This window comes from Diadema antillarum, unplaced genomic scaffold, assembly GCF_040938485.1.
Source record: "Diadema antillarum isolate AM-2024a unplaced genomic scaffold, OU_Dant_1.0 seq00001454_RagTag, whole genome shotgun sequence".
Lineage (NCBI taxonomy): Eukaryota > Metazoa > Echinodermata > Echinoidea > Diadematoida > Diadematidae > Diadema > Diadema antillarum.
This window is the reverse complement of record NW_027272200.1, coordinates 214,636-228,617: the sequence shown is the minus strand read 5'-3', so window position 1 is coordinate 228,617 and position 13,982 is coordinate 214,636. Positions and strand designations below refer to the sequence as shown.

At 42.9% G+C, this 13,982-nt stretch overlaps 1 protein-coding gene across 1 annotated transcript; it reads right to left on the bottom strand.

Moving 5' to 3' along the window:
• Positions 1-1,713: 1,713 nt before the first annotated feature.
• LOC139709598 (low-density lipoprotein receptor-related protein 8-like) lies at positions 1,714-12,296 on the bottom strand. Its single transcript, XM_071621558.1, has 11 exons — positions 11,764-12,296; positions 10,296-10,431; positions 6,652-6,771; positions 6,072-6,449; positions 5,778-5,906; positions 5,364-5,492; positions 4,530-4,962; positions 3,703-4,325; positions 3,021-3,480; positions 2,609-2,759; positions 1,714-2,258 (listed from the first exon to the last, which is right to left on the bottom strand). The coding sequence occupies exons 1-11, from the start codon at positions 11,794-11,796 to the stop codon at positions 2,238-2,240; spliced, it is 2,613 nt and encodes an 870-aa protein (XP_071477659.1). The 5' UTR covers positions 11,797-12,296; the 3' UTR covers positions 1,714-2,237.
• Positions 12,297-13,982: the final 1,686 nt, after the last annotated feature.

The following is a 13,982-nucleotide window of genomic DNA, read 5'->3' as shown; positions in this document are numbered from 1 at the left end:
ATATTACAGATGCCAATCCCATTCGTATTTCAAACTTGCTGTCACTACCAACTAGTCTATTCCTACTACAGAGGCACTACTTTGGACTATCATTCTACCATCACAATAGTTGTGATCGGGCTTCTGTGCGGCACCGGAATACTCTTGCAATGTTCGTTTGCACATGTAGCCGTCATGTTGCAACTTCTACATGTATTCGGTTACTAACAAGTTACGAAAAATAATAATGTATATTATAATCTCAATGTATCTGGGGAAAACGCATAAGAAAAAAAAAAATTGTAGCATTTAAAGACCCATTATGAAATAAAGAACACCTGAAACTAACTATCTATGCAAGTTTGACAGAAACAGCACGTACGCACAACGTGCTCTATCTACCTATTGGTAAGCAGGATAAATAAGAAAAAGATGTGTTGCTTCGTATTTCACTGGGAACAATCACTTTCGCAACGAGAGAGACATGGAGACGTTTCCCACGACCGCAGTTGCCAATCTCATAGAGATGCAGCGCATCGTAACCACGCCGTAAGTAGCCGCAACGACAACAAATTTCAGAACGAAAACACCGAAGGCAATATCTTATTGCTGCCTATCTCCTTACACATTGCACGAGGAGCCTAACAAATGGAAGTTACATTCCTCGCGTACATCACTAAACTTTTTTTCATACTGCAGATAAAAGGCAGTACCATATCATTTCACTTTTCACATTTTCATCTACGTTTATATATTTTTTTGTCTTTTTCATTTTGTATTTTTTTTTTTTGCAAGTGAACTCTGAGATGTACTTCTAACAAATACAGATGTCTTCCTTATTTGGCAAACTGGACGAACGTACTGCCAAGAAAGAACAAAAAATTGTCACTCGCTCATCCTTGCCTCTTTTTTTTTTTTTGTGCTTTCTAATATTTCGTGTTATGCCTTCTTATGCCAAAAAGGTCTATTTCTTCCTTCCTACTCTACTCCTGTGAGTTTCATCCTTGTTCAGTCTGGATAGCAATACGCCCTTTCCTTCTCTGAACCAGGCGATAACCCAAATCTGCTATCACCTCTCCAATGAAAGCATCTACGTCTAAATTCTCTGTATGTACAAAATAAATATTTCCACTAGTCTGTATACCTTGTACAGGACATAGTGGTCAATAATCTCTATATTTACATATGAATGACGGTCAGTCATATATAATAATTACATAGGCTGGTGCAACATATACATTGTACAGGCATTTCACGCTTACATCATCCGCTCTGTACAGGTTCATATCTACATATCATACACGGCATCTTCATTGCATAAAACATGTTTTATCTATTTACAATAATGTGCCCAAAGGCAAAACAATAACAATAATCTAACAGCCAAACAGGATACTGCCTCAACATGTGGAATGGTTATAGGTTTTAATACAAAATATGCAAAACTCCACAAGAGACCAGCACCAGTGTCTGAACAAATCTACCTAAACCTAACGATTTTAGCAAGGGCAATTGAATTCTTGAGGTATCTTCAGAAGTGTTCTGCCAAATTGCTTGGGGGGTCACTAATTGGGGAGTCATTAATGAAGGCACAGTGTCTGAGGGACAATTAAGAAAAGGTTCTGACTGGAGTCACCTCCCATGTATTCACATAAGGGGGGGGGGGGGCAGAGAGAGGAGGAGGGGGGAGAAGTTTTGAGTGTCCGGCAGGCACAAAGGAAGAGTGACATTCTGTTTTCTTCCACTTTGTGTTTTTGTACCCACCACCTGGTAGGCATGTAGCACCAAAATCTTGTCTCCGTTCGCTTTTTTCCGCATCTTATCTATCGATGTGACGCTGCCTTTGCTCTTGTCCTTCGTAATCCTTTGAAGCGTCAGTCAAAAAGGGCAACGACGTTGCAACTGGGCTGGGTGAACCAAAAAAATGTCATGGTGACTGTCTGAAGGATTAATCTCGCTTCTCACACCTTGCGGGCTGCCGTCTTCCGAGCACGAAATCTGACGGCCCTGTCAGATGCGATGGGATTTCAGTAGCTCAGTGCAAGGCTCTCTCCATGGCAGTCGGGGAAACACAAACACACTCAATCCGAAATCATTTCAGTCGCTGGATGTGACTCTGCCGTTAGTAGAAGACAGGGCAGTCCGTTTCGAGCTTGCCACAGAGGAATTTCAGCTGGCTGGCAATGATAGTTGGGCCGGATGAGACTAACACATAACGTTGCTTCTTTGTTTGGTCCAACAGGACACAGCAGCTACCATTATGAATTATCTTCATCAATCTGCAAAGAAATGAAAAACAAATATTTAAATGGCTACTCACACAGGTATTGAAATTGTGGTATTAACTTATCTGGTATGAACAAAATTTTATTATTAAAACACAAATTTATTTACTTTCTAAAATTCATATTGTCTATATGTCCACTCAAAGGTCTCACTGTAATTGTCATTTAATTTATACATTTTCGTCCACTCAAATTCGCACACTAATGGTTGAATAGTCACAATTCTATATACATGTAATCATCTGAAATTTGAATAATATACTGCAAAAACATTACGGTGCTTTGTAAGAATATTGTATTGATTTGATGCAATGGGAGCATCAAAATGAACTCTATAAACTCACCAAAACGTAGGCGCTGCCATTTTTGACGCCTTTGCCTGGATTGTGGTCGTACACCGGCTGAGGATCTAGCGTGCAGGCCTCTTCTGTGGTGGTCTTGCGGTAGACCGGGTTGTCAAAGTGCATGGTCCTCTTCTTGCTTCGAGTGTGTCTCCTGGTAGGACGGAAGCACATTGATGGGGGGAAAATATTTAGCACTTCACTCGATTTTATTCATTTCTAAGGTGACTATGTAACAGACCATGCTTTCTTCTTAGACTTACTATGGGCTTCATTTCCAATCTGATGGTACATGTGTAATCATACTTTGCAAATCCACAATTTTCTGGCTATCCTGCCATTATAATTATGCAAGTGTGACACAAGGCCTGATGATTAATTAATGACGCTAAGCCGAGTTGACATTGTATCTCACCTGTATAGCACAAATAAGATGAGGATGACGATGAGAAGTAAACACACGAGTAGCCCCATAACAGTTGCGATGATCATGCGCTGGTTCTGTGGTGGTTGGTGGGTTACGACTGAGCCGGGCTCGTCGGTCGACACGGGGCTGCTGCATTTTGCGGTCGTGGGGGCGGGCTTGGTGGGTGCGTTGGTCGGTCTGGCGGCTTCGGAGGTTGACGGGGCAGCAGGCACGCTCTTGGTGGGGGTCGGACGCCGCGAGGTGACGACGACTGGGGTCGTCGGGCGCACTGGGGGCTGGCTGACGCTTGGGTGGGGAAGGTCGCCCTCGCAGGTGTGGCCGTCGGCAGTGAGCGCCACGTTCACATCGCAGACACACGAGTAGTAGGCTGGTCCATCCACCTGTGGGGCTGCCACACACAGGTGAGAGCACATCCCGTTGTCCTGGGCACAGTGGTTGACTCCAGTCACTGCAAGACAAATAGAAGAGTGGGGCACAAATTACCTTTCTGTACATTATATTTTGAGAGCCTAAAAAACATACTTAGCCACTTTACACACAGAGAAGCAACCACACAAAGGATTAAAAGCAAGCGGGCTAAAGTTACAAGGCCAATGCCATCCAACTTGGGATATGTCATTTTCTTCATAAACCTGCCGAGAAAAATCTACTTCATGCAAATCGCTCTCACCATTTGGTTGCTTGAGAGGGTGGACGACCACCACATCCATGGGGGAAACCAATCCTGTGATGACTGCCGTCTGGTTTGAGCCGCTGAACTTGTCCGCACGCTCCACACTAGCCCTCGACCAGTCCGTCCAGTAGACGTAGTCCTCGAAGACGGCAATGCTGAAGGGATGGCTGATGCGGTCTTGTCCTGCGACGATAATGCGCCTGTTGCCGCCGTTGAAGTTAACTGAGCTGATACTCTGCTCCTTGGCATCGATCCAGTAAACGAGGTCCAGGCTGTAGTCGATTGTGAGGCCGTTGGGCCAGGTCACACCAGTGGACACAATGACCTGCCGCTCCAGGCCGTTCATTCCGGCACGCTCGATCCTGCCCACATCGCCCCAGTCGCTCCAGAACATCAGGCCCGACTCCGGGTCCACGGCGATCGCCCGTGGTTCGTCAAGGCCGGTGGTGATCAGGAGAGCCTTCTTGGAGCCATCAAAGTTTGAGACGCCGATCTGATCCAAGCCGGTGTCTGTCCAGTACAGGAGCTTGTTGATCCAGTCTACAGCAATGCCATCGGAAGTCTTGACAGAGGTTGTCACTATCTCAGCTGCGATGGCATTTTCAGATAGAAGTTGTGTTCTGCCAAGTGAGTGAAAAAAAGGGGACAAAAATGAGCACGAGAGGAAACAGGAAGTATTTTATATTTCCATACATTATTATCAAATTAGTCCAAAACTAGAAAGAAATTCAATTCCTCTTCAAATTTTTGACATTAAGTCTATGTATTCACAAGAGGCAAAAATTGTAGAAACTGAAAGTATCGTAAATTTTAAAATATCTTACTTTGCCAGGTGCTCCATACGGACATCGGACCAGAAGAGGGTATTGGATTGGTAATCAAAGTCCACGGCCACAGCACTCTCTGGGGACTGGGTAATGAAGTCTCCGTTGTAGGTCCTGGTGTCAAAGATGCTAATTTCCTGCCGATTGGCCACAAGGAGGCGGGGGCTGCCAAACTCGGGGTTGGCCTTGCAGTGGCCGCGCCCCCTGATGGTCTCGAGAGTGTAGTTCTCTTCGCAGAAGCATTTGTAGTGTCCCTCCGTGTTGATGCATTCTTGGCTGCAGATGCCGGGCACCGTCTTGCATTCGTTGATGTCCACACACTGGGTGTCGTTGACCAGCTCGTAGCCCTCTGGACAAGAGCACAGCCGTCCGATGGGCAGCTCTGTGCATGTATGACTGCAACCACCGTTGGCCGTGTCACACTCGTTAACATCTGCGGAAGGACAGGAGTAGTAAGAATTATTTACTTTACGCAAATCTATAATGATTTCTCTGGATCATATGTGCCTTCCACTTCCCACTAATCACATCTGAGAAGCAATGCCACACAAATCTGCACTGATGAAATGACAAATTTCCATCAGGCCACACTAAATTACGGTGATTTACTCCAATGGTTGACATTTTAACAATGAATTGTTGGGATTCTGGAACTCTTTCACCTGCTTTTTGCTTGCAACAATTAGCACCAAGTTAGATACAAACAAATTATAAAATTGTATGTGTGAGGTTGAATCTCCACCAATATCATCCAGTCTCATTGTTAAGTTTGTAAGCAAAAGGAGCAGACGGTGTACTTCAATTAAGAGATAAAAATTTGCGTGGGACACTTACTGCAAACACTTGGGCCTGGCTCATCTTCATTGTTGGGGCAGTTGGGCACGCCATTGCACACACGCAGGTTTGGTATACACGTCGAGTTTGAGCACTGGAAGTGCGTCAGAGGGTCACAGTCGGACACAGCTGGTGGAATGAAACGGGTGGAAATATGGAAAATTTTAAAAGACACATTTTCAACATAAATCATTCAAATATTTTTGTTTACAGATGCATGGGGAATAGACTGCTTCCAGACGTGGTATGTGATTTTAATGATACTGACTAAACACAGCTGTGCAATTTTTTCCACAAAGATACATTGTAACATCAAGACTTGGTCATGGCAAAAATTGTGCAAGTGGCGGATGCATGACCTGGGTCAAAACTTCAAAAAGCACTCCGGCTTCATGTTCAGTATGCTATGCTCACCTTCGCAATTGGCTTCGTCACTGCCATCACTGCACTGCCGGATGCCGTCACACTCGATGTTGCCATGGACACAGATGCCATTGGCGCACAAGAACTCTCCCTCCGCACACGTGGGGGCAATTGAAGCCTCTGTATGAGGGAAAAAAAAGCATGAAATAACCATTACAAACTCTTTGGAGAAACAAAATGGCAACTCAAAAAATCAACTGTCATCTATACCAAGGGTAAAAAACTTTTTCTGCACAGATTCCGATAAAAATTTTGAAACTAGCTAGTCTGCCTCTTTGAACTTACGGCAGAGTTCGGGTGTCTCGTCTGATCCGTCGAGGCAGTCCCTTTCGCCGTCGCACCTCCAGGCTTGGTGGATGCATTCCCCATTCCCGCAGGCGAATTGTCCAGTTGCACAAGGTGTGCTGGGGACCTCTCCGCAGACCTCAATGCTCTCGTCGGACCTGTCGGGGCAGTCGATGTCCCCATCGCACTTCCAGCGCTGGGGGATGCACGTGCTCTCGTTGCCCCCGCAGCGGAACTCGTTCGGCGCACAGGTGTGGGCAGGGCAGTCCAACTCGTCTGAGCCGTCTCCGCAGTCGTTGTCGCCGTCGCACACCCATGTGAGCGTGATGCACTTCTTATTGTTGCAGGTGAACTGGTTGGCAGCGCAGGTGAGGGCGTCTACCGATGCGAAAGAAAAAGGATGGGCATTTAGGCACTTGTGCTGCGCAATGTCTGCACTGATATACTGGTATTACCGTAAAATTACACTGCAAGAGTCTAATTAAAGGAGCCATTTTAACAAATCTGTGTCAGACAAAATAGTATTGAAATAAAGCACACACACACAGACACACACACACAAAAGGCAGTAAATTCTTACCACAGTTCTGTTCATCAGCCCTTGATCCACAATCTACATCATGGTCACAACGCCAGGTTAGGGGGATACAATTCAGGCCAGGCCCACAGCTGAACTGCAGTGCTGAGCATGTCACATTTTCTGTAAAAGAAAAAAAAAGGGGTGCAAAGTGATTCAAACGGTTTAGTTATAATGTCAAAATGAAAAATGACGTAAGTAAATTAAAAAAAAAAGAATTAAAAAAAGACATAAAAAAGAATTAGCAGGAGCATCAGCCCAATCTTCACTGAATCACCAGCAAATCAGTCACTGTGTTTTTTACCATCCCAAGTGGATTGTTCAGACAACTTATATGGGATCAATATGTGTACATACATGTGAATGCATGGTTTTTGCAACTGATTTTTATCCATGAGCTTTGTGGAAAGTGTGAGCACACCCATCACTTCATTCAGGGAGGGGGTGATAACAGTGAACAGTGTAGGTTCCCCCCTCAATAAGTCATTCATCCAATCCTCCCCCCCCCCCCCACACACACACACCCAAACTCTGCTATGACTGAACAAAGTTCATGCATTCCTCACAAAATAAGGGAAGGGAGTGCAAAAAAAAGCTTCTGCATGTTAATAGCTTGAAGCTATTAAAACACATGCCTTTTAACCCTTCCAAAAAGAGTCCACTCAAACTTCCATGTACCAAGATGAGTGCTATTCAAACATCCACAAGCTCATTACTAAACTAATGGAGCTGAGAGATTAAATCTTCAGGGGGGAGTTTAGATCCTTTGTGTTAGGAATGGTACTTAATGAGGCCCTGTGGAAGACTTTGGGTGATGATAATGAAGTTTATTTGGGTGGTTAGAGATGGGGTTCTGGGATGTGACCACAGGATTAGCACCACCCATGGTTCCACATTTTTTTTAATCAATATGCCAAAGGGGGGGAAAAAAGTTTAAAAAGCCATGGGACTGGAGGAAAAAACTTCATGGGGGAGGTCCTTTTCTTGGAAGAGTTTAGTACTGCTGTTTGACACTAAATGTTATTCAATAGCCTGCTCTCTTTCTCTCTTGTCTTGCACACACACATTACATACCTGCCAACCCTGAAACCTCAGAAATAGGGACAAATGAGTGAAGTATCTTTAAAAATAGGAACGTTCTTAGATTTCCAATACATTACTACATCCAGATTTTCACAAAAATCGGGACACATGACCAACTTGCTACTTTTTCTCTTTTTATGGGACGAAAATAGGGACAGTACCTTTTTAATTTATGTAGGGACAGTTGGCAAGTATGACATTTTTTTCTCTCTATTAGACTAACATACTCTAGGGTGGATAAAGATTTGTTAATGTTATCAGGAAACAAACTGCAACTGGAAAGAGAGGGTCAAACAGGGAAATAGAAAAAGCAAAATTCCTTCCTTCCTTTGAAACAAAATGAAACCTTGAAATGCAGCAAATATACAATGCACAGTCTGTAGAGTGCAACTTGGCATGCAGCAGAAAGAAAACCACAAAGTCCCTTTAACATTTATAACCAATTCCCCCTTTCTCTCTACCCCCCCCCCCCCCCCCCTTCCCTTTTCAAACTTCTTAAAGCTGTAAGTCTCCCACAAAGTAGTCTGGTACCGTACCATTATGTGCTGGTACAACAATAGCTCTCTGAACACTATGCCCCTCAGCCATACATGCCCCAGCGCTCTCCAATTGTCTACTGTGTGGCTCAGCATTTCATAGTAGTTTGCAGTGCCAACTCAGTGGAGCTTGCCATTCTATGTAAGTCTACCATCATGGAATTTTGGGTGGGGGGGGGGGGGGGGGAGACGTATGATAATATAATAACATATTTGACCTCCTCGCACACAAAGAGGTTTCTTAGACAAATACGAGAGCCGTGCCACTAGATTAGACACCAGAAGGCTGCTATATGCACAGCGATTTTGATGAATTGCCTATTCACATTCCAATCTGCGACAAGCCTAGCCAAGGCATGCCAACCCTATCACCGCTGCGCTGCGCCAATTTTGTGTTACATTCCCATGCGGAGATCTTCTTCTGGCTAGAGAAAACTATCAAATGTACATGCACTCTCCCCATTCCTCCTTTTTCAGTTTGTCTGTTTGTTTTGGTTTCTTTTTTTCCATCCAAACACTCACAGCACAGCAGTCCTGCAAAAGCAAAGTTTTGAATCCTTGCAAATCTACACATCCTGCTCATTTTTTTTTTCCTCAAATTTTCTCAAAGATCATTTTAGGTATCATGAAGACAAGAGCTACCCATCTTCAATCGTATATTTTTCTCAGTGCAAGGACAGATGGGGCAAAGGGGTCAGGACTTATTCTATGCAAATGCAGAGTCGAGATGGTGTCAGTGGGGAGATGCAGTCATTTCTGACATTTTCTCTATTGTATCCACTGATGCAATCATATATACACCATTCGGAAATTTACGACCCACCTCTTGAAGATGGAAGGGGTAAGCAAACTGTTTTGATGCAAAGATGTTTTTCTGCAAACCCCCTCGCCCCCCACTGGTATCATTGTATGGAATTCCACAATCCAAAACAAAAATTCCATTGAACTCCTGGCTTCTTCAACTCTTCATGTATTGTTGCAATTTTCTCTTCAATGATACACAACATTCATACCAGACATAACTTGGAATGATTTATAAAATAAAGAAAGTGTTTTCCTCAGAACCAAAACTCCCTGCAAATGTCGTTGCATGCTGGGACTTGCCTACTCTTTCTTTCTTTAACCCCAAGAAGAATATGAAAATAACAACACCAGGTACTAAATAAAATCCCTCATGTGCAATGTTCACATGACCGTGCATCACAGAACCAACAGAAGTCACATGCCCTGATTTTACATGACAACAAAATAGTGGGTTTAAATGGGTCAATCAAAATTGTAAACTTCCATCTTTTTTTTTTTTTCCTCCTGAACGAGCATTTCTTCTTCTACATACTTCTTCAGTTTGGGATCATAAAAACAAATTGGAAAGTGTACCTTATTTTGCAATTTTTTCCCTATACATCTGTAACAATTTTTCAGAGAATAGTGTGATTAGGTTAATTGCAGAGGCGCCTTTTTCATTTCTATAAAACCCTTCACATTCTCCTTACTTTCTAACTCTCTGATAACTTTGGAAAGGATCATACTACCGCATTCATTGTTGGCAATCTGTCATGAATAGAATGTACTCGATAAGTGTGTAAAATTTTAGGCTAATCAGTAATCCTTTCATGGTAACATCCAGTTGTTGTTTTGTTTTGTTTCATTACAGCTGTTTTTTAGTCTTATTCACTGCAAAGAATGCAGCCCAGGCAAGTTAAAGCGCATGAATAGACCCCCCATTTTAAAGCCTCTTCCTCAGTAAACACTTCGACAGAATGTGACATTCTCTTCATGTATTCAGATAGGTAAAGGACAGTCCGATTTGTATTGAGTTATGTATCATTTCTAAAGCTTTAGAGTCTGAAGTGCCTTTATAAAAATCCATGTCTGGTGACTTTTTGTTGGTTCTTGTGATGGATGCAGGGTCACATATTGTTCTCATTGCTTGAAAATGAAATCTGGCTGCTTGTCTATTAATGTAAGTAGTACTCTTTTCCAAATACTGCACTCACTCGAGTTTTCTGCAAAGGAATGAACACTCACCACATCCAATTTCGTCGGAGCCGTCACTGCAGTCTTTGGTCTCCGTCGCAGCGCCACCTGCCGGGAATACACGATGCGGGAGAGGATGGGGAGGAGCCCGCGCATTCAAATTCAGATGAACTGCAAGTTTGTTGACCTGGAGGGGAGTAAAGAAAGAATTCGGGAAAATTTCATTATAAATGGTTAAAATGAAAATTCACCTACAAAAATATTTGCAACTGCTTGACAAAGCATATTTATGCATACCAGGAATGGAATCTCGGGCAAATATCACACAAAAGCATCACGGAACTCTTTCATCATCAGATAAAAAAAAACAAATAAAAGATCAAATCCAATATCACGAGACAAATAATCTTCGAACACAAGGGGCCAACAATGACCATCCCATGTTCACTGGAAATATTGCAAAGATATACAGATACTGTATGTCAACCAAAACATTACAAATGTTGCAGACCCTAGAACAAGTAAATTGCGGTATCAGCATGAAGTTATTTTGCCATATTGTTTGCCAAAATATTTTTTTCTTTTTCCTTTTTTGCATTGAGCCAACTCCCACAATTCACAACCAACTCTAAGTATATCTAACTTTGTCCAACAAGAGCTTTGCTTGTATGCATAATTTGATAACAAAATTAAACAAGAAGTCCATGATGATCAAAAATCTATGATTTTCATTTGATATTTTCATGCAGCTACTACTTCCATCATGCGGTAAAACTTACTTTACACCATAACACACACACAAAAGGACAATCACAAGAACCCATTGATTGAAGGTACGTACACTGCAATGCACAACTGCAACAGTAGTTTGTATCATTGTTTCAGGGTGTGTTATCTTTCCCCATTACACATCTGGAATAATACACAATCACAAATCAGACTGGTAAGTGGTATGGTAAACAAGACCCTTGACACTTTACACATGATCTTAATGCTTTTAGGGGATATCTTTACTGCAGTATCTACTAATCTAGTTTGTGTGATTAGACAAATATTATTACCAACGTTAATCAAACTCGGGCATCTAGGGTTCTATACATGCGTCTCCCAACAGCCACCGAATAGAGGCAGCAGGCAATGCGCACTTGGGCACTGTTGGGAAGACAGTACAGTCAGTAGTTGTACTTGTACCTTGTCAAGATTTACTGCAAAGTGCACTGTACATGAAAACAGTGAGCGGAAGAACAGGCGGAGCGGGCATCACAAATCCGCGAGAAGCCCATTTCGGTCTTGCATCATCTTCCTGACATTGAGTGATATTCTAAACGAATGTTTACCGCCGGCCTCAGACAGATACAACGTTAACATGTCAGTTAGAAATGTTCTCACCAACTGAACTATTCCACTTTCTCCACATAAAAGCACTAAACGTCTATTAACGTCACAATCTAGAGTCGTCTTCAACACGAGCCAACTACCAAACAATTACAACACCCACCATCACCACCGCCCTACTCACCAGAATGCCGCCATGGCGATCTCCTCCGCTCATTCAGCGACGCGACAAGAGCCGGCAAAAGTATCACCATGACCAAAACGGAAACAAGCCACCGAGATGAGCTCATGATGGTACCAACAATTCTTGACACTTCTCCTTAGATAAAACGACTTCTGGCACCTATTTTGAGATGGTTATTCACTCGAATGTCAACGATTCTTGAACGCCTCAGGTTCTGATTTCCTTCTGCCTAGCAGGTTTCTTCCCACGAAATGAAGTGCGTGCGCTCTAAATGATCAGACCATGCATGCATGCATTACATACAGTCACTAGGGCAGGTTACACCCTTTCATTCCTCCTGCGTGCGTTTCCCTCCTAAACACGGAGTCGTCAACCAAACAATGCAGCATACACACAACACACACACACACACACACACACACGCCATCGACGGTTTCCATTGGGTGGAGCGCGCCTTGCACTCATTCATAGATGGGAAACAGCGTAGCAATCGATGAGCCGTTGCGTTGGCTGTATGGGAGGAATTGTAAAGAAACCTCATGTGGTATGCGTTGAGGGTCAAAAATGTCGCGTTTTGATTGGCTGACGCGATGGTCCGATCGCGCCGTCTGATCAGAGCTTGGCCTCGCTCAAGGCGTCGTAAATTTATCGGATTACACAGAGTGCACTGCCTCGACGTCTCTAAACAGTCGCACTGTACTACCCGACATCTCTCCCTTCTTCATGTCTGTAGAAGTAAAAATAATTCCAGTCAGCCTTGGAGTAAGCTTGATCCGCTATGCCTACGTGAACACTGGAATGGATGATGTCTGAAGAATAAAAAGCTTGCTTAAAAAAAAAAAAAAATCAGGAAGGAATTTGTTTGTATTCCTCACAACCCCCTACCCCAAGTAAACACGAATACGAGTAAAGTACTATTATAGTGGCATAACTCGGGCTGATGTTGGTAAACAGTGACGCCACACAGCGGACACACCCCCAAAATACGTAACTTCTTTAAGTAGATTATCTCCATCTGCAAAGATTATACAGGATAACATTTTCTCCGAAGAATGATAATTGTATCCACAACTTCATCAAGACATCATTATGGTCCGGTGTAAATTGGAGCATTCATGAGGAACGCGGCGATTTTTATCGATACGAAAACACAACACTTCACTCTCACCGAATCCCTTGACAAAAATTCAGATGAAAAAAAAAATGAAATGGCACTCGAGTGTGCACTTTTTTTTTTTTTCAGAGGCTGGAGTAGAAGTAACGAACGTTGCGGTAGTTCGCAGTGAATTCAGTGACCTGAGGTTGAACTTTTCGGGCGGCCAGTTGATGCCTTCACCCCATTGAAATTCCACATCCTGCGTTTCTTTGATGTGACCGGAGAAGAGTGATTTTGGTATAGATATACAACTCATATCCCCCCCCCCCAACACACACAAATGACAAATGATCATTAAATTCTTACATTTCTTGCAGATGCACACGCTAGCATTGCCGTCTACGATATTTTATCAGTGCGGCGGTCACCCGACGACTACTTTAGTATCTGATTTGGCGACCAAGAAGTTGGTTGTGCGATCGACTTTTCCTCATTACGCATGCGATACTGTACATATTCACACCCCCTGACAAACGATAGCAATCTCTAAAACAAAAATTCCACCTGAGTGATGTCTAACAAGAGGAAAATGTCACATAATAGACAGCGGAGTAAACCGCGATGTATTTCACTTCTATTATACAGCTTTGAAATAAATTATTCGGTTTCCGATCCGCAGAAGATTAATTAGATAAACAGAAAAAAAAGCAAGGTTTTTGTTGTTTGTTTTTTTTTTTTTGTTCAGTTTATATGACATTGATAGTAATGCCAAGTGTATAGTGAACAGAAGTAGGAACCCTAGATATAAATTCTGGCATTGGCACATCAAAGGACTCCATATAATATGCTTTGTTTGTATAAATTATATGTACAGGTACACACTGTACCGTACTATGAGCATAAAGGATGTCATGTGTCAATTAGCAACAGGATAGGCCTAGGCCTATTTTATGTCACATAACGAACAGAAACAAACGATGATTTATTTAGCAGAATTTAAACGCAAGATGATCATAATATCATTGACTTCCGTCATAGTATGGAGTAAGGTAATTGTGGCACTAGCATGTCGAGCTACTCCGTACTTTGCTCAATTACGTGCCATAAACTCGAAGGATGTCTG